General features: G+C 38.1%; 1 protein-coding gene across 2 annotated transcripts in view; it reads left to right on the top strand.

Annotated features, from left to right (window-relative positions):
- The window catches only part of CDH13 (cadherin 13), a 446705-nt gene that overhangs the window by 76336 nt on the left and 348423 nt on the right, over nucleotides 1–21946 (top strand). For both annotated transcript variants that reach the window (XM_042027121.1, XM_042027120.1), the window contains exon 2: nucleotides 12137–12248. In XM_042027121.1, the coding sequence (XP_041883055.1) occupies nucleotides 12137–12248 (112 nt within the window). The remainder of the gene's footprint in view (nucleotides 1–12136; nucleotides 12249–21946) is intronic.

Below are 21946 nucleotides of genomic sequence, written 5' to 3'. Positions count from 1 at the left end.
GTTGGACACTTAGTCTAATTATGGCTTCTCACAGCTACTTTAATTACTATAATATGAGGTTTAACTTAAGCAAAATATTCCAGATGAGTTTAGCGATGCTTTGCAACTTAATTCTGTACATGGGCGCATGGCAGCTGACTATTGGGAGAGAGGAAAACACATTCCTCCCTGAACCCAGGACACGTGTTTTTGGATGATAAGATATGTCAGTATTTTTGTTCCTGAATCAAAAGATGTAATACTGAGGATTTACAGAAGCTGGGAACTCTGAAACCTCAGCCTGGGGAATAGCTGCAGTGAGCATGATTAACTGGATAAAGGGGAGCTCTGCGTACTGTGATTGAGGATGGCAGTGTTTATTCGCTAATTGAAATTGGAGAGGCAGAATTAAAAGCTTGTGATTAGTAAGGCGTGCCAATATCTTTGAGGACTAGCTGCTATCTTTTCAAATGTGCAGAGGAACATGGGATTGTTTTCCTTGATGAGAAATTATCTCGTTTCTTCTATGTCATTTGAGTTGAAAAGCGAAAGGTGAAATATGGAGATAAGACTTTAGAAGAAATTAGTCACTAAGTTTTTCTTTCAAGGATATCCCATTTTAAACTGGAGGTTTAGGTCACGTTCATATTTGTTGAATATCTTGGTGGGAAGTACAAAATACTTGGACAGGATTATTGTAGTAAATATAAGCACCTTGGCAGAGCATTAATGAATGGTACCAGGCATGACAAAAGTGGAGGATTCACTAAAAATGTGACCTGGCACCTGTAGTTCTCAGTTCTCCGTTTGTACATCTCCAGTGCCATTGGCAAATGTCACACCTTAATTTCCTCTCCTTTCATAGAAAAATGCTTAAAAGCAAAGTATGTTCTTTACTGTTGAGAACAGTAACTAAGTTATCAATTAAAAAAACCCTAAAACCCGACAGATTTCTGTGCATCAGTCCTGTTAAACCAGGAACGATGCCCTTGAAGTCCAACCTGAATTTTGACATACTATTTAGCATAAACTTGAACTAGAAGTATTTGAGCTTCTGTATATCCACAATAAAGGACTTGAATACTTGATTGATAAAATTTCTGATAAGACAAATGTTGTGGGAATAAATCCTTCTCATTTTTTCAGGGACTCAGACTTCATTAAAACTTTGTTCTCCTCCTTTGAAATTGTTTATATCAGTTTAGGGAAGTAGGAATATATGTAGCTTCTGAAATGCTCCTGCTTCATAAGATGTAGGAAGGCATGGGAATTTGATTATGGAAAAAGCATCTCTTACAATATTTAAAAAAGAAAAATTAGGTTTCTGGTTTTGCATAATGCTGATTTATTTTGAAGTGTAATGCTTTATGCTTTCACCCTTGCAAACTGATTCTTATTTAGAAGATGAAAGATTGTGCAAAATATAATATTCTTGTATAATTTAAACTGCCTGATAACGTGCTAGAGCCTCCTAGAATTGAGGCCCAAGCATGAGTCATTGATTTAAAAAAGGCATTTAAATAATTTAAAATTGTTCAATGCTGAGCATGATCAGCACCCCAATCATTTTCAAATAAAAGTACCTATAAAAATTGAAGCAGTTGAATAATTTTAAATTGCTTTATACTGTGCAGGCACAGAACCCCAATCACTTTCAGGGTGAAGCATGTACAAAAAAAAATGATTGAAGTGCTCCAGTAAATTTAAATTGCTATATACAAGGAAAAGGGCCTTTAAATTATTGGATACTTGGATTTTTCCTTTAAATTTTCTTATTTTTATGTACAACCCAAACAGTTTTACTTTGTCAAAATGAGCCAAACAATCTGATTGTATAAAGTCACAAAATATTTCATTAACCTCTGTTCCATGTAGTAGTGGTGGGACATTCCACAATCAAATGTCACATATCCTGCTGCAGGAATTCTCAGTACTACTATTATTAAAGCAGGATCCAGGGCACAGATTCACATTTTTCACAACTTTTCATGTGTTTGTTGCTTGTGTCTGCTGCCTGTTGAATGTCACGTGGGACAGCTGATTGGTTTGGTGAATACAGGTAATTATAGAACAATTAAAGGTACTGGAAGTGCAGTCCACAAGGTTAAGTGGGGAGGCTACGGTGGTTTCCTGACCACTGCAGGAACTGAACTTGATTTAAACAATGGATTCCAAAAGCAAATTATAGTGGAGTTTGTGGGATCCAACATCTGTCCTTGTGCCTCAGGACTGGCAGCTGTTCCTCCAAATTCTTCTCATGGGTACAGATAATTTTCTATGATGATTGTTTCTACAATAAACAAAAAAAACGCCTTGACGCTTTTAGCAATTAACATCCAGTGTTTCCCAGAAACACCATTCCTTGATAGTTGAAAAAAGTTCTACTGTAAAGAAATAACAAATAAGTATTTCACAGGGTGTTACTGAGGCTTTCTCCAATACTCCTGAGATCTCATTCTCAACATGTCAGGGTTTTCTTTGACTATCTAATACATGTGGGGTCAATAGTTGTATCTTTTGCATAAAAGATTTCATTCAGCTTGTAAATTGCAAGCAATTATAAGAGAGAGGGTTATAGACCAGGGTCTTGCTTTCACATTATTTATGTTCTAATTAACTTACCAGACTGAGGTTTTTTTTTTCTCCCCTGCTTTGGCTACTAAGTGTTGATCTTTAAGAGTTATCATGTTCCTAGCATTAATGGGTTTTATTCCTTTGGAAAGGTCATTCTTGATGTAATGTCACTGTTAACACAAGGGAGCCTGTAAGTTTTAGACATTTTGCTTGATTGTGATGTGCTCAAAAATATTGAACTACTTGCTGTCTTTCCCCTGGGGGTTGCTTTCGCTCAACTCAGAAGAGTTAGTACAAGTTCTTTGTAATTTTTGACTGTGTTTTTGCAATTCATTTAAAGTACTCCTCAACGAGCAGCTGACACAGCCAAAAAGACCTGGGTCTTTTTTAAAAAATCCTTTTGTATTTATTTCTAGATGATTCCAAGAGCTTGAGGACTACTAATTGTTGTAGTATTACATAAGGTCTGACTGTAAGTAGATAAATACATAAGGTCTGGACTGGTAAAACGAGCGGTGATGTAAAATGAATGGTTACTACTCTGCTACTACTAAGGTACAGTTACTGCTCTTTAAGAAAAGAAAGTAAAGTCACTTAAAAGCCAGCACTGGAGAAGATTTCTAAGTTCAGCTCACAGGATTTTTGTGAAAATGAGAAACAGATGAGAAGATAGAAAACATGTTAACCCACTGAAAAAAGATTAAGGTGATTCACAGGCCCTGTCCTTGCTAAGAGTCCACCTCTGAGCTTGGTTTTAAACAGAAATCCATAAGGAAGCCAGTCTTCACAAGTATTTATTTTAATACTATCATACTGTTACTGCTCTGTATTATTTGCTGTAAAGAAAAAATAACCATGTAACATGCAGATAACTTGTGAAAAAAGGTTTCCATAGCTTGTTTTACAGAATAGATTGTCCTCTTCCTGTTGATGTCAAATAAAAGCACGTCAAAATTGGTAGACATGGTTCTGTTGGGCTGCTTGTAGAAATTTCTCAGCTTTTATTATGAGTCTTTGGATGTTAGACTTGTTCTTTCTCCAATAACCTTGCTGCAATCAAGGGATTTTACTTGAAAGTATTAATTTTTAAAAAATCTTGCATTTGTGAGTGTTTAGGAGAAGGTCAGAAAACGTTCAACAAATTGTTATTTGAAGTTGAAAACCAGACTTCTTCTCTTGTCCTTATACTTTCATGAGTTCTGGGGGTTGTCTCCTGTTTGTGTAATGTTTGAAGGTGATAGAAGTGCACTTGTGTTTAATCCTCAAATCCATGTTATACTTTCAAAGACTGTTTTCAGCAAGCTCATTTTCAGTTTTAGCTTAGCAGTGCAAAAGACATGTTCAGTGTTACAGCAAGTTCAGTTTGTACTGCAGTAATAATTACTGTAGACTCTAACTTTGTGGAATATGAGGAAAATAATAGCTGGAAGGTTGCTTTTTCTTTTTGATAACTATCACACTGCTGGAAATTTAAATATGTATCATGTTCCTTAGACTTTCCAGCCATCCTATCCAAAACCCACTATCTGCTGTAAGAAATATGATTTTAATTTATTTTCTAATGGCTTTTGCCACATCAGTGTTTTCCTATGTGGAATAATGACTTTGCCCCATGTAACTTCATGTGAAGGGTTATAAATACGTTTAAACTATTTTAATTTTTTTTTCCTTTTTAGAAAACAAGAGATCCATATTTTCATTTGTCTAAGTGCTTCATGAAGTCATTACTACTGGAAAAGAGGATCAACCTGTTTATTTCATTAGGCAATAAATAACAGAAATCTTTTATATAAGCAGATCATCAAACAGGTTATTGTTGTAAGGCAGTTTAGGTTTCAGCAATTTCACACCTTGCAGTACAACCAGAACTCTGACTTTCAATGTTTCTTCTTTATGCCTCTTTCACTGGTACAGGAGTGCTATTGAATGGCTCATTTGCATTATTCTGTGCCCTGTAGAATGAATTTATTATGCAGCTTCTCTAAATAGACTAACCAGTTGTAATCTCATTCCGGTGGAGTATGGGTTTCAGCAAAACATGATTACTTCTTTCATAATGCCTAAAATAAACAAAAAAATAACCTTGGAGCCCAACCCGTCCTTTTGCTCAAGTCTCATGTGTTAAATGGTGCTATTAATCACCATGGGGAGTTATTTACTTGTTAAATACTTGTGTAATTTAAAATATTACTTGCTTTTTGCGCAAGTAACACGTTTTGGCCTCTGTTATTAATTATCAAAATACCTAATGAAGTGGGATGAGAGCCATTCCCTGGATTACAAAAATCTGAACAATGTTCAGATACATCTACATAGCTGAAAGAGTAAGTTGATCCTGCACTCTGAGCCATGTGGGTATAAGTCGTTCTCAGCTGGGAGCTCTGTCGCATGCATGGGCAGATCCTGGGCCTCAGCTAGGAATTTGTATGGAGAGGGAAGGCTGAGCTTGGGTTCCTGGGCTGGAAGATCTCTGCTGATCGTGGGCAGAGCTGGTCAGAAAGGGCACAGATTTAGCAATGCATGAGGGTTTGCATCTGTATTTATAGCTCATCAAGATTAATCCTGGCTCTGTCTGCAGAAGGTGCTTAACACTGTTGTTGGTAAATGGCGGCCGTACCTCCATCGATGTCAAATTTCTCAGCTCTTTGTGTGCTGCTCAATTTTAGAATGATTGTGAGCCACCAGCATGTCAAGACCGTGAAAAGTAGCATTTTAGGAAGCATTAGGCAACATATTTTGGTCTTAAGGAAATATCCAGACCCTGGAGAACATTTTTCTGGAATTCTTTATATATTTTGCACAGGTGAAACTTAAGCAAGCACAACAAAATGTTACTGAGGTGACCACAGGGATGTATCCATATAGAAGGAGATGGAAAGAGCTTGGTTTGTCTAGCCTAATAAATCGAAGATTTAGAGAGGACAAAGGTTAATTAAGTTATGAGTCAAGACTTGTACAGGAATAAATGGCTGTAAGTTGACCGTGAACAAATTTATTCTGGAAGATATGAAATGACCATCAGAATAAGGGTTGGGAATTGTGAAATGTAGCCATTATTTATGATTGGGATCAAGTGATCTGGCCAGGAGACTTTATGTTGTGCCTGCTTGTGACACCAGAGGTGGTTCCTGTCTAAGGATTTTACAGAATCACAGGACTGTTGGGGTTGGAAGGGACTTCCAGAGATCATCCAGACCAACCCTCCTGTCAGCCAGGTCACCTGGTTCAGGTGACACAGGAATGTGTCCAGATGGGTTTGGAAAGTCTCCAAGGCTTCCCTGGAGCTCCCAAGATTTTCCTGTGTTCCCAAGTCAAGGGAAATCCAAGCTAGTTCAAGTTCTGAAGCATGGAAAATATGTTAGTAAGAATTTATTAAAAACCTTATTTTAGGGTGCAGTTTCGCGACAGCTGCCCCAGGTTGGGGTGCAGACTGTGGGGGTCTCACACCAGGCCCCATTTTTCCTTTTATCATCCTGTGGGCACTGGGTTTCACAGAGGTACCTGGTGACTGGTCTCAGGGAGCAGATGGGACTGGAAGAGCAGAAAAAGTGAATGGGGAGAGAGGATTGTCCCAACTCTGACTTGAAACGGGAATGCTGTCAAGTGCACTGCCCGTATTATCCTTCTCCACCCTGAATGGTTTGGTCTCCATGGTCACTTTGATCTCTGAACAGAGCCTGGGAGCAATAATAAATGAATAAATAATTTCTGAAGAAAATGATGGTACCTCTTCCAGAGATCCTCAATTTCAGAAGGCGAGTGGCTGTTTGAAACTACCTGTTCTGACACTACCGCTGGCAAAGCGCTTCTTGAATAACTTAACGAGATTCCCGGTGCCGTGGAAGATGCACACCTTTTACTGAATGTGTGATAAAATTCTTATAATAAACATAGGTATGTAAGGAAAGTGCTCATAAAAGGAAAGTTCCTGTGGTAGATAGTCTCACAAAAGAGTTTGTCACATTTTGTTTCCAGCTAATGGATGTCTACCGCACTCGCACAGCTTCGGTGACAGGAGAACTGAATTCATTTAAGCCAATAAAGTCATTCTAATTTGCATTTTCATAGCCCACTCTTCAGTACTCCAAGTGTGACTTTCCCTTTTAGGATGGAGTTGTGCAGTAAATGGATAGGTAGGCCCTTTAAAAGGATATTTATCATCCTTGAAGAATCTTAGTGCCAAATCTTAATAGCATTTCTTATAAAAATGACTGGAATTCTCTATCAGATATAGAGGTAGAACTGTAGAGATTGTGAATAGTCTTTTTTTTTTTTTTAAACTTCTTTCCTGATGAAAAGAAGAGCAGTTAAAGCCTGAAACAGTGAAAATTTCCCTCCAAAATGAAAATATTGCATAAAAAAATGCCCCAAATTGTAGAAATCAAATTAATTTGAAAGAGATGTGTTTAATTAATTTAGTCACATTCAGAGATAAATAATTCAACATACCTTTATGTAAAGTTAAAATACCTTTACAAAATACCTTTGTTAATTATGCCAATAAGAGGATAATTTATTCAGGCTTTTGAGGGTTTTTTTTTGTTTCAGTTGGTATTAAAAACCACAGAAGACATGGAAAACTTCATGTCCAGTCTGTGGGTGTGATTTGATGAAATAATTGCCTTAGGACCTGCTGACACTCTAATTGGAGTCTGCATAATGCAGAATCAGAACCTTACTTAGAGCAGTGCTCTCTATATTTTAAGTATCCCTCTGTTCATTTAAATAACTCCCTCATTTAAAACTAGAGTGAAGACTTCAAATTTCATCATCTCCCTGTGACTCTGTGCTGTTTATCACTTGTTTTCCTTCTCTGATGGCCTCCTCCCTATCCATTTTTCTGGGTCTGGTGTTGCAGCACCTGAACACGGAAAAGGTTTTAAGATTCAAGGATCTCAATCTGCATGATAAAAATATTTTGTCATGTGCAATTTAATTCAGTGTTGGCAGTTCTCATTATTCTGATTACTTTTTTCTCTCCGTTCTCAGCTCTAAGGATCACCATATTTCTTATGAAAATCCAAAGTTTTCATATGCAAAAAGCAAATTTCTAGTTCTCATGTTTCCATAGAAAAGCTGAGAAACATAAATTTTCGATACCCACTTCCAAGTAAATGAGTCAAATAGAAAAGAACCCCCAAAACCATACTTAAAAAGATAAAAAAACCAAGCCTACCAGAAGCTCAAAACAACCAGAACCAAAAACTCATTTCTCAGGAAGTGATTCATAATTTTTGAACCCTTGAAATGATTGCTCTTGTTAAAAACGAGTGTGATTTCAATTTTAGCTCCTCCTTCTTGTGTTCTGTGTTGGTTTGTTTTTATTTCAGATTACTCCCCTGAAGTAAAGGCAGAATGGGGTCCTACAGAATATTGCCCTCTGAAATGAGATGTTTGCATTTGCTGTGCGCAGAATTCCTGTGTGGGCAGATGGCGTTCACAGGTGTCTGCACCATTAACATTTCTAATTAAATAAAGCCTTACACAAGGATGAATTTCACACCATAAGAATGTGTGTGGAATGCAATTAATATTCTGCAGCTTGTGTTTCTGTGCTAGGTGATCTCCTAAAGGTAGGGCTAATGAAGATATGAGGGTGTACACAGCAAAAGGTGAGAAAATTCATTTGCAGAGTGAGCATGTGACCAAACTGAAACTGCAAGTTGAAAAGAACATAAAGATTCTGAAATTCTTTGGAAAGACCTTTCTGAGATGACTTTCAGTCACCAGAAGAGGAGGTAGAAGTACCCTGTTTTTTTGAGGTGTCATGACACCCCAAGGTACTTTAACATCAGGGGCTTTGTTAATTTCCTCTGCAGTACAGTATAAAATTGCTCTCCTTTTTTGCTTTCCAACCATATTCTACGTGAGCAGCTTTCAGTGCAAATGTTGAGGTCAGTAAAGGTCACCAGCATGTGTGTGCTGGTTTATTAACTAAAAAAAAGGTGTTTCTTAGGCTTGATATCTCACCAGGAGTACAGTTCTAGCCCAGTGGCCAAACCATCGCAGGAGTTACCTGAACTATGACGTTTCCTTACACCAACTGGCAATAAAATCTGATAGAAAAATTGTCGGAATATTAAAACTGAGTCTTTGCTCTGTACATTTCTGAAAAGCAGGAGGTTATGAAAAACTTTGATTTTGCTTGTTGGTGAACATAGGATCTGTAGGTCTGAGTAGTCATGACTCTGCTTTTCAGACTTCTACCCTTTTAGGTTTTTGTGAGCAAATTGTTTGCTGCATAATTGTAATTTTTATTCAGGAATTTGGCTTTTTTCTTGGTAACAGGTGAAGGATCCTTTTGAACTAATTGTCTACACTTGACTAGATGTGTGAACAATACTTACCTATTTGAAAAATACCTATATATTTGGAGTTACACATATGACATTTAAATATTATTTGTGGTGTATTTAACTGAAGTCTTTCTTTAGACAGCTATCAGCCTGTAAACCCTTTTATTATATCCAAAATTGCAAAATCTACGTAGTGCTTAAGTTCAGAATATATTCTGCTTTGAACAAGTCTCTTTGCCTTAAACATATATCTGCCTGGCTTTTTTTCTTTCAAGATGTTTTAAAGACTACTGTCCCCAATGTGAAGAACCTTAACAGAAATTATTTTAATGAGATAGATATTTAGTTCAACAGAAGTTTCTTCATGAGAAAAATAAATTAAAAGAATAATTTTCCTTTTAAAAGACAATTAATTAAAAACTGTCCATGTGATGACAAATTTAACATTTTGTCTGACACGTTGAGAAGAAGAAAGTGCCTGGAACTGCACAAGTGGAATAAAGTGTTCCATTTCACATCAAGGCCAAGCTTGAGTCTTGTAATTATTTCAGAGGGAGTAAAGGTCATTTTCTATTTGCTGCATTTGTATTATGTGAGGCTTCTGTACCAGGCTTACAGAAGTTAACTCATGACCCATTTAGATTGCCCAGATTTCAAAGTCAACTTATACTGTCACAAATCTGATAAAGTAGACATTTTCCCTTCTCTAAGTACTGCCATAGATGATGTCCAAAGAGGCTTTTTATTTATAGCTCTGTAAGACAAGAGTTCCAGCTTTAAGAGTCGGGTAGCTGGGAGATCAGAACATGATTTGCCTCTTCCTTGCTGTGTTAATCCTTTAGGGCAAGAGCTGTTTGTAGATCAATTTCAGGATATATGGCTTGGTCTGTTTTTCTGGTGGGGACTCATTACATAACTTTGCTTCCGTCTTGAGATGGGAAGAGGTTTTCTCCTACTGTGATTGCATTTTTATGCGTATTCATTCAGGAACACTGAGTCAGAAAGACAGGTACTTTAAACCTGCACCTGTGTACACAGAAAATGTGTGCAGAAGATGCATGTGTGCCTTTCTTGCTGTGCATATGCCCATTGAAATGCATATTTGGCAGGTTTTTTAACAATCGGTAATCAAGCTTTATGTACAATTTCAGGGCAGGCTCTGAATACCTCAGTTCACGCTTGCAGATGTCTCCTACTGGAATATTGAAGGGGACATGTCCAATTCTCAACCCCTATAGAGTCCAAAATCTCCAAGAAAATCAATATGTCAATAAGAGAAGGAGGGATTGGGAGCTGTGGCTTTAAACTTTTTTAAGAAAGGCAGGAGTAGTGTGATGATAAATTAATAGTAGTCAAGTGTATTGCACTTTTCTTGGTGTATTGTTTTAAATCTTTCTCTTCTTTCTTGGTTAATCCTTCCAAGGGACCAAAGTGGAGCGGGTCAGGATGGAAGGAAAAAGTGTCCATCTGCTGTGTTTGCCTTCCACCAGAATAATTGCCATGACATATTCTAGCTGCTTCTTGCAGTCTGCTGGCACTTCTGGCCAAGCTTTTATAGCAACTGTCAGTGACATGAAACAAATGATCCAGCAGTCGGTTTCCATAAGAACAACTAATGCAGACCAGGTGGGGCATTGCTGCCTTTGGATTTTGTACATGGGATCACACAAGACTCAAAATGAGTGGGGAATGCAAGAAGGGGGAGAGCAGATCATGTACCACTGTGATTTAGCAAATGGACTGTGAGTGGTGGGGAATAGGGAAACAGGCAGATGCTAAAATATTGCAGGACATCTCTTTAGGATCAGGATCAGCAGACTTGGATGATAAAGGGGTGGAGGTGGGACTGAGAGATGCTGTTGGTGTGTTGGGAGTAGTGAATGCAGTTGTTACCTGAGCTGGTGAGGGAGAAAAGAGCCTTCAGCATTCACTGGTGTGGTATTGGGGAGAAATTGTCTTCACTTTACAGCTGAAGAATTTTATTTGCAAAACTGTAATTGTGTGTTGAGGATGTTTTGAGGATGTCTTGAGTCAATAGGCCCGTTTGTGCAGAGCCCCTTGAATTTAGGAGCAAATGTCATTCAGAACCCCTGTGTTAGTTTCATTCTTGGTTGCCACATCTGCCTTCTCTATGTGACTTTGCGTGGGCTGCCTGACAAGCAGCAGATTGGCCATAACAACTTTGAGATCAGAGTGGCCAGTGCACAACCTGAAAGTCAGGTTTTGTAAAACACCTTTAGATGTTCTAAAGCAGAAAGTACTTCTGAAAATGCACTTACACATATATGGGTTGGAAAATATGATTTAGCTTTTCCTACTCTTGACCTTTCCTCTCTCTTTAACCTTTTAAACTTTTTAGTAATTTCTTTTTGCTTGCTGCTTCTTTTTTGACCGTTCTTACCTCCACGCACTCATTTAACAGCTGCCAAGGAAAATAGCCCTTCAGGTTGTTTTCTCTATTCAGGGATAAAACACTTCAGAGACCGAGATTAGAATTGTATCTATTCCCAAATGATTTTATTTTGCTTTTAAGCTTTCTCCTTTGATGTTCCTGTGGTGACATGGAACTTGGGTGACCATGTACTAACAGTGACACAATTTGTATTCAACTGGAACCTTCAGATCCACCTCCACTATGATGCACACATTTCTTTTTCAGTCTTCCCTTGCCGTAAACAAGCTTTTGATTATAGGGAAAGCGGACAAACTGTGGCTTAGAGGGAATGAAAAGAAAAGCAAAGCAATAGTTTATACTTTCTAGCAAAGGATTTCTTTTATACATGAAACTTCTGTATGTGAGACTTTACCCTTGAATATAGAATTTCTTCTCTAACTTGTTGATCAACTTCCTGAAACAGATTTGCAGTTCTTAATTTATCAATTATTCAAATCGACTTGCATGTGCTTAATTTAAACGTATATTTAAATCTAGCTTTATTCAGCTGGGTGTAATACATGTGACTTTTAGGAGCAACATTACATCCTGTGTTTTTACGGACCAATAACATTCTTTATTGATATTCTGAACTGAACTTCACCTTGAAAGCTACTATTTTGTAATTTCAATGCCAGCTCATATATATAAAAGCAAAAACCTTACATAAAAAATTGTTTAGCAAAATTTGAAGGGGAAGTGTGATGTGATGGATATTTTGTTTTATGACTATGAAACCCAATGTTTTGTTTTATGAGCACTGAGCCTAAACCCATGATGGTTCCCAGAAGCCAACATGATGGATGAAGGAGTGGATGTTAAAAGTCTATTTCTGTTTTTTTTTTCCCCTCAGGTTCTGCTGCTTGCATGTGCAGAAGATTTAGAATGTGTCCCTGGATTCCAGCAGAAGGTTTTTTATATAGAAAAGCCATTTGAATTCATAGAGGACCAGCTGGTTCTGAACTGTATGTTATTTTCATATATTACTATTGTGCAAAAATCAAAATTGTTTATATATTCATTTCCTTCCGGCCATTTATCAGAAAGCTTTTTTTGTTTTGCACCTAAGATTTTGGATATTGCCATGATTCAGTCTGAGTTCCCCTGCACTAATCCATGTCTCTACAGACTTTACCCAGTTTCATGTATTAGAAATGGCAAAATACAACATATATCATTTAGGGATGTGTGAATATTGTGAAAACATAGAATCAGACACTTTTTAAAAATTAAATTTACTCTTTTTTTATAATCTTACCTATGAGCTTGGAAATCAGGACTTGCCTATCAACATCTCTATTAAATTATTTCTGCAACTCAGATTTAGAAGTTTGTATTTTGAAAGCATTCAGAGCTTTCAAAGACCAAGAGGTCTCTTTCCTTTTCAAAAGGACCATTCACAAGTCCAAGTCTTTCCATGAAATTCAGAGGCTGGAAGAAATTTGGGATCATCAGTGACAGCAAAATGTCACACAACTGGAATATTCAGTATATTTTCATTGACCAAGTGTCACATTATGAAACCCAATCTGGCACCATATACTCAAAGCATGAAACTGAAGGAGATTTAACTGGTTTTCAGTTCTGGTGTTAGTTCATTCCACTATTTCAGGGTTACAAATTGTTCATTCAGTTCTGGAACCTTGAGACTTCAGCACTGTCAAACAAAAATGGTGCCTCATGCAGTGGCCAATGTCTTTAAAGACTTGGAAAAGGATTTAAGTGCTGCCATTTTCAAAACTTCCAAACACACCTGCCTTTTTACATGTGGTGCATTTTTACATATTTATTATTAATGATTTCTTTGTTGTGCTTGGCTGCTGGTGCTGAATCAGGAATTCTTCTGGGTGTCCAGCACCTGGCAGCAGTGCTTAGTGCCTGTGTGCAATATTTGGATTCCACAATGGGGTACATCCTGTAGGTTGGTGGAACCAAGAAATGCAAACCAATATTAGTCACCAAATGCACACATTTCCCATCTCAGTTCCCCCAGATATCACTGCTGCATATTGATGTATTTTCACTTTGGATGAAGGTGTAATCCGTGCACATTCCCTTTAAAATAGCACTAACTTTTCAAAATGAAATGTCAGAATTAGTTGCCAAACTGTTGAAATAACTCTCTTAAACTTAAGTCATTCAGCCTTTGGAAGTACTAAAATAAATCTCTAGGATAACATTTTTAGTCTCAGCATTTGGTATGTTGCTTAGTCTGAGCTGCTTTTTCACAGGAACTTTAGATCACGAGTAGTAGTACTAGTCAGAGATGTGAGATTGTTGTTCAGCTTAGAAAAGAGATTTCAGACTTCTTATTTCTTTAGGAAATTTTGTTTTCTCTGAACTTCTTATTTTAGTGCTGCCAAACACATTATTCCTACATGGCTATAAGTTGAAACTCTTAGAATATAATAGATTTAATAAGCATGCAAAATTGAAGACCTATTAAAAAAAGCAATATTGATAAATTAGTGTTAAGTTTAATAAGAACAACCTTTGAATACTTTGTCTGCTTCAGAACTTTGAGGCTGTAGTGTGTCTGGCCAGATCTCCTGCTGATGTGGAGAGGATCACCCCAAGGATGGGTTGGTTCAGCCAAATTGACTGGACTGCTCTGCGCTGACCCAGCCACTTGGGGTGGTGTAAAATGACCACAGTAATTAAGATGCCATCATTAGTGTGAGGAGGAGGAAAGAGCATGAAGAGACTCAGAAATGCCTGGGAACAATCTCTGGAATTAAATTATTTTAATAAGCAGACACTAAATTGGCCTAATATGCAGTGTTGGACAGAGGCAGACTGTCGACGCGTGATCCTGGTTAATTCAATCACCCGTAAACAGGGTGTCCTTCATGCAGCAGCATTAAACCTCAGCACAGTTTCTTCATTTTAGCTGTCAACAGAATTGATAATTTTAATTGTCTGTTTGAATACACTTTGCATGCTCTTGCATCTTTTTATGCCCATTACCAAGAGCAGTGTAATTTAGCAGTTGCATTGCAATGCGAGGCTTACCAGGGCTGTGTAAATTAATAGAGCAAATATGCAAACCAGGCCTATAGCAGTGATTGTTTTTGTAGTCCTCAATAAGCCAAGGAGATCCTTAATTCTTTTCTGAAGTACAATAAAACCATCTTTTTCTTTTTTTCTTTTTCAATTTAAACAAGAACCTACTGCACGTTTCATTGCTAGCATCTCTGTGGTAATTAAATATAGGTTGTGGCTGGTTCTTATGTATTTATTATTTCTACATATGGCAGTGTTAATTGTATTTTACATTTACTGACAGGAAGAAGGAAGAGAAGACCATGCTGAGGGTACAGAATTTTCTCTTATTTCTTGTTCTGATTTGTAGCAATTTTTATTAAAGCCTACTTATAAGCTGGCCATAACAAGTCCAGGTGTGTGTGCATATTCTCCTTCCTATTAGTTTCACTGGTATTCGGTTACTATTAATTGTTCTGTCATTGTGCTCAGGCTGAACTGGCTTTTAAATTATTATTTATTTATTTGCTCTTGCATCTCATTCATGGTCAGAGTTATGGTCAGCTCTTCCAGGGACCCGTGTCCCTGATCCTCCAACCATTCCTCAACACTTCCTCTTTTTTTTTTTTTTTTTTTAGTTTACACCTAGGACCTTTGCAATTCAATAGAGAAGATCCATCAAGATTTCTACATTCTTGATGAAGTGCTAATTGACAGCGTTTAATTACAGGTTTTACACCTGTCAGAAGCACTTGTGGCCATGAAATTCCTCCCCATCAGAAAGCCAGTCCCTGCCAAGGCTGCCAGGTCACTGGCAGTCAGAGGGCTCTGTCACGCTGGGCTGAGGGAAAGTTCCTAATCAGCCTCAACAAACGTGGGAATGTAATTGTGTTACATTAATCACGTTTATGCTTAACATACATCGGACTTGGCTTTTGGGGCTATTTTTAATTGACAATGAATCAAATAGTGCACTTGAATAATGGAGGCAATTAACATAAAGCACAAGGTGATGCATTGTGCGTACTGAGCTAGGGAAGGCATTGCCAGTGCTTTAAATGTCAAAACAAAGGAAGTTTTGACCCTTACTTGAAAAGCTTTAATTTGAATGTTAATTAATCGCTGACCTCTTATGTCTCTTACGTGATAGATTGCATGGTCAGAGCCTGGGCTGCTCCAGGATCAAGGCTTTGTCTGTCTTCGTTCGGGTACTTTCTGTTCTATGGATTTTAATGAAGACCTTTCTATTCAACCATACCAAAATCATTGTTTACTCAGATGATGTGAAATATCTTAGTGTACTTATTAATGCTTAAAAGCAGCTTTTCAATTGTCTAGCAAAGCTGTGATCTCCAGCAAAATTTACTTTGTTCAAACCAAATAAAGCCTGTGGAAAGATCAGAGAAGATCATTCCTCCTCCTACAGCCTCATGTGCACATGGATCATGGCCCCAGGATAGTGCTCATATCCAAACATTTCCTGTTGAGTCTGAGCTGATGCCATGTGAGAGCTGTGATTTATCACATCCACTCTTCCCACTGAGTCCATACCAGTTGACTGCACAGATGGCCTCTTCTCGTGCCTGCTTCATGCTACCAGTGGTAGTGCTGTTCCTCTCCTGCTCATTCTGATCCTGGGGTTATCACACCCACTTCACTCATCTCGTCTCCTCCCTTTCCCCACACCTTGCACAGAGCCAGCATGGCAGCCTCATTCAGCCCCCTGTGATTTGCCAAAGCCTCTGCAGAGTTCTGACACGAGGTTTGGATGCGAGTGTTAACTCTTTGTGCTGAATATTGCAGGGTTTGGGTAATTGGGATTGCAGATGGTAGCAGTAGCTTGCAAAAGAACATGTTCAGGCTAGGTAAGATTTTAAGCTTAGCAATTTCTTTCGGGGAAAACTGCCTGGGCTTTTGGCTAATAGCTAGATAACTGTGGATTTTTCACCTGTTCAGTGTGCCCTTGCTGAAACAGTGTTGTGGCTTTTCAAAATGAAGAAGTTTTTAATGCACTTTGAGTTTTACAAACATCTTAAATTTTCTTTCAATTCATATAAATCACTCACTGCGTTAAGAATGTGCTTCAGAAAATGCTGAAAAATGACTTGATTCCCATTCCTTGGCATGTGGGAACAGGTTCAATGGAAAAGCATCTCAACTTTCCTACCCAGATAGGGGAATGCTTGTTATATCCTAAAATACATCTTAATGGGCTCATATGCATGGATGGAACTTGAATACCAGAGCTGCAATTTGACACTTGGGTACATGGTTAAGATTAGGCACCTGGAACTCTTATTCCGTGTGGACAGAAATATTGGTCAGAATTTGAACCCACACACTTTAATCACACTATTCCTGTTTAAATGGTTCTAGGAAGCCAAACTCATGTTACTAAAATTCCAGGAAATATCTGGGGGTATGCAAAACTGTGGAAGTTTTAAAGTGGGAGGTTGGGAACTTTACAACATATTTGTGGAGGAAGAGTGAGGAAAATCCTTGTGCATCTAAATACCTGATGCGTTGCCTTTTAATTGAAGTTTGATGCTGAACTCCTACATGGAGGGAGAAAGTTGTCTGGGAACACATATTATGACTAAATAATATAGAATGTCTCAAACGTGTCTCTGAATAGATACGTGCAGATTGGTGTTGCAGCACAACAATATCACATCATCTGTTTCACTGCTTTCACACATGATTAAAGCAAAACAAAATTGGAAAAAATAGTTGTTGAGTGCCAGGTGGTCAGATAATTCCCTCCAAAACAGTGAGTGTCAACTTCCAGGACCCTAGGGGAAAGGAGTCAAAATAGACTGTTTGATCTTTATGCATATACATTTAATTAAAGTAGTGCTTGAAAAGGTAGGATATTAGACTGAGCAGAGTGAAAGAATTATTTAGTCTCTGAAAAACATCTTCAGGGCTGAATCAAAACCTCTCAGGGATGCAGTCAGCTCTTTGGAATAACAGAGAGAAAGGCATATGTGTCGGTGAAACCTCCTCTTGGCATTTTAATTCCAAGCTGGCAGAAATGAGGATCTAAACCCAAAATTTCTTGTCTGTTTCATTGAGAGAAGCCACACAATCCTGTTTAAAAAACAAACCAAAACAAACAAACCCACAGGACAAGAGGATCTTTGCAGTGACAGTGAATGCTCTGTTAGCGGCTTGGTCTGGATTTAGGAAGATAAAAGTAGCAGATTACTTGGTTTGAGATTTAATTTGTTTCTGGAGACTTTCCAAGAGCCATAATGTTTCACAGCTAATACTTTTTCGAAATACGTGTGGGCTTTGGTTGGCTGAAGCATGCCAGCTGTTCTTCTAATAACCTAAATCAATGGCCAACTGCTCGGGATTAGCAGGTTGGGTCTCCTGCTCCGTGCAGTGCAAACCTTATATTAATAATGTCCCCAGGTGCTTCAGTGGAAGACTTCTCTGCTCATTTCCAGTTGGCAATTTCAGAACAAAAAAAATCACATTAACTAAGCTATTACTCCTGAACTGATTACCCACGCAGACTACGAGGCAGCTCCTGCTCTGCAGGTGTAGAAATACGTTGGAAGGCCAAAATACCTTTTAGGAAAATGCAGGTGGCTTAGCTTAGGGCAAACTACCCAAGCAAATAATCTGACACTGAATGCTTATGGCTGGCAACATTTTAACAGGGTTATCTTCCTGGGGGAATGAGCGGTAGGAACATGAGATTCCTGGTTATATGTTGGAGCTGGGGTCCCTCTGGAGAGGCTCCAGCACCAGCCCAACTTTGTCAGGAGGAAACTTTATCCATATGTGACAAAGAAACACAACACAAATCACCCCCCACTGAGACATTAATGCATTTCTGTAGTATATTTCTTGGTATTTTCACAGACTGCCTTTCTGACAGGACTTTTAATTTGAGGATCTTAGGAAAGCACCATTCAAAAGAATCATGGCTAGCTAACCTTTTCCATTACATTTCAAAGTGCAATGTGGACATTTAGCGAGAATTAATGGGAGTATGTGAGGTTAAATCTTCCTTTAAACATAGAATCTCATTTAAGTTAATGATATCTTAAAGCATGCAAGTATTCTTGAAAATAATTGTAGATGTAGTTCACAATTAATTCTGAGCTTTTAGGATTTCTCTCTGTTAATCCAAATCAAATTATAACTTTACTAATGTAATTATGATCATGCTTCAACTTGCAGTTCTTCTTTCCCTTTGCTTGTTTAAATGAGTCCTTTTCAGACAGAGCAGTCTGTCTGCTTTAATGGACACATCTCCTTTTACACAGCTTTCCTGTGCCATGCGATTTCTCAGTCTTGCCTTGAGAATAAGTACCACTGGCTGTAAACTTGGGAAGTCTTTCAGCTATTTCTTAGATTGAGGGATTTTTCTAGCTGGAGGCTAATGCTCTGATTTTGTTTTATGCCTCTGTTCAGCCTATCCACCTGAACTCTTTTTCCTCTAGAGAAGGGAAAGAAAAAGTAACTTTTAATGGATTGAGTCTGAAAACTCTAGTCGGTCTGGAATGACTTTGTGCATATTTGTATGCCTTGTACCTGCTGCTTCTGGGGCAGACAAGTGAACCTGTAGAGAGGGGAGTAAGTGCATGTCATATTCTGTGATGTGAATATTAACTAAAATGTTTGTCTTGTGTTTTTTTAATCCCTGAAAAAATATCAACCTGGGCAAAGGGTAGGATTTGCTCAAATAAGAATCCCTGCCTGAAAGGGATTATCCTTAACAAAATTTGAAATTCCTTTAGCAAGGAATTCTTTTAAAACAAATTAAAATAAAACTAGGAGCCCTGGGAAGGCCCAAAAGATTCCTATAGCGATCTGGGGTGTTGCTTTTTAGACAGGAGTTCCACTTAAAATACTCACTTTGATTTTACTTTCTTAAAAAAAAAAAAAAAAAAAAAAAGGCAATAAAAAACCCAGTGCAACCTTGGTCTCTCAGCTGTGGAGAGAACTGAAGCAGAACTGAGGGGCCTTTAATAAGGCAGCAAAACGGAGGCAATCCTGGAGCAGCTTTACAGGTAGTCGATAGCAGAAGAGAAATTCCCCCCTGAAGTCGGAGCCAGCATTGGTAAATCTCTGACACTTTTGAAACACTTGCTGGCAAGTACCAGAACCTAAAAGCAGGTTAGACTGAAGTAAGTGATAATCTCCTTGATGTACAGTACCATTCTCCTGCAAGAGAGTCAGGTTTGTTTTACTGAAGAGCAAATTGTGAACCTTTTCTCCCTTATCAACAGCATTGTGAATGCTCTGGCTGGACCTGGCTTTATCTACAAACTGAGCTGTCTTGCCTGGGACTTTTTCTAAAATAGTATAAAGCAGGTTGTAGAAAATGGATGCATTTTTTTATTTTTCTTAATATTGCATTCTATAATTAAATATATTTATATTCTCTACTAACCACACTGACAGGAAACATTGTTTATGTAAATGTATTAAGGCACGTGGGTTTTGTTTACCTTCCTTTGTGTGGCAGTGAACCAGAGGCAACACAAAATGTGCTCTGGTCTGCTAAAAACCCAAATTGCCTGGTTACAAGTAGGACCCCTGCAGACTTTATTTAGCTGGATTTTAATTACAGTGCCAGCTCTCAACACTTACAATAAAACAGTAGGGAGACAACTATAATTTGACCTTTATAAAACATTAACACCAACCTATACACAAACATAACTTTGGCTTAAAAGGAGGTAGAATTCAAGAAATTATGAAAACAGCATACTTATGATATTTTAACTTTTGGAAAAAGCATAGAAATGTGCTGCTGTGGTCACCAAAGTGTGATATTGGTGTGTTTGGTTCTCTGAACCATCTCGTGATCCTCATACAGAAATGCTGCATTGGTGGCAGAAAAACCTTCTCACGGTTTTTTCATGTTTTGGGTGCTGCTGTGAGGCTTAGGGTAGAGGAGGCTGCACAAACCCCGCAGGAGATGCTGATGGATAAAACCCAGCTTGTTTCTTTCCCCTGAAAAGCCAATTCAGGAAGCTTCAGCTCCCCACCCATTCCCCCTGAATCTCTTCTTTGCTGAAGTGTTTGCGACAGTCCCCTGTGGTGGGTTGCACCCTGGGCCAAGGGCTCCTTTCTCTTGTTGAGGGTCAGAGAAGAATGAGGTGGGGAAGAGGAGGAATGGAGCAGGACAGTCTGTGCCCGTGTTGGATGGGAATGTCAATGCAACAGCACTGCTGACCTCTGAAAGGGGCAGCAGGACTGGCTCCAAGGTGTAGAAGCACCAGCAATGGCCATAAATCCAAACGTATCTTTGGTTAATTCTGGCTGAAATAGTCCCTGTGTCGTGGTATGGTACCTCACAGTATTTTTTAGTTCAGTCATCATGCAAAGGTGATGAATAGCTTGTTCCAGATCTTCTCTTGTTGTTAATTTAATATATAATAAGCACAGTTAATGAATGTCACCTTTGCTTTTTTATGAAACTGACTCGAAGCTGTAAACACAAGGATACTTTAAATGTCCCATAATATAAGGAACATTTGAAGATGCCTGAATGCCAAGGTTATAAGTTGCCTTTGTGTGACCTGAAACATTATTTTTTTTGCTGTTTGCTGCCAAGTGAAGCATCAACTGCTAAAATCTCTTCTTCCCTAACTTTTAATGTGATGTTTCACAACACGTTATATTTGTGTTCAAAGGTGATGTTGGATGCAAACAAAAATTATGGAGGGTAGGAAGGCAGCTATTAGATATTGTGGTCAAGAGCTTTCCAGGGATTCATTTTGGCTGAATGAAAGGCCATGAGCTCAGCTGCCTAAGATCTGGTGTTTGACTGTCTGGTTACTATTGCTCTGGTTTTTTGGGTTTTTTTTTGGTGTTTGTTTTTAATCAAGGCTCTTCTAGCTGGAATTTTTATTCAGCTTGGTTTGTATTTATGGAGGAACCACTCAAGTGTGTCATAAAAAAATACTGGAAATAGTGATTTTATAATATTTTTCCAGAGCAATGAAAACAGTATTGTCGGAGTTACACAGTGTAATTTGCAACCAAAGAGCTCATTACATTTAAATTTTTAAAAGTTACATTTGTGACAGAGGAAAGAGTCTAAAATTATCTTTAATAACAGAGCTGATGAGTTCACTCTTCCGATTAATAACAAAATGCAACTCTCCGAATGTTCTGTAAGATTTGGTGTTTCTTCTGAGAAATCAGTCAGATCTCATGCAGGTGGGCAGAAGGTTTTTGGCATAATAGAATAGCAGCTCCTCTCAATTGTAAATCAAAATAAGAAACTTTATTTAAAATGATATTATTACTTCTGGAACTTTTATTCTTTGAGGCACTGCCTTTAATAGCTTCTCCAATAAAGTTCAAAGAAGCTGAAATATAGAAGCTTTAACACTTCCATAATAAATCTATTAATTGTAATGCTTCTGAAAACATTAGGCATTGACTACTTACTGCTGTTTTTATAAGTCAGCATCACTTCCCAGAACTGTCTGATACTAACTACAGTTAGCACTGGTAATTAATTGAAATGAAATTACTCGAATGATGAATGAGGGCTGGACATGTTTGACTTAACTCTTTCTGGCACTGTAGCTGTGCTTTAGATCCTGATTGAGAAGGTATTTAAGTAGCATCTTAATTTCAGTTCCTTCCCCACTCTACAGAACTTTATGTCCGTGTATCTGTGGCCCAAATTCTCTCAGCTTCAGCA

This window comes from Corvus kubaryi, unplaced genomic scaffold, assembly GCF_017639235.1.
Source record: "Corvus kubaryi isolate FWS band 111438036 unplaced genomic scaffold, C.kubaryi_AGA036_p1.0 37300, whole genome shotgun sequence".
Lineage (NCBI taxonomy): Eukaryota > Metazoa > Chordata > Aves > Passeriformes > Corvidae > Corvus > Corvus kubaryi.
Note: the sequence above shows the minus strand (reverse complement) of the source record. Positions and strands in the feature narration are given on the sequence as shown.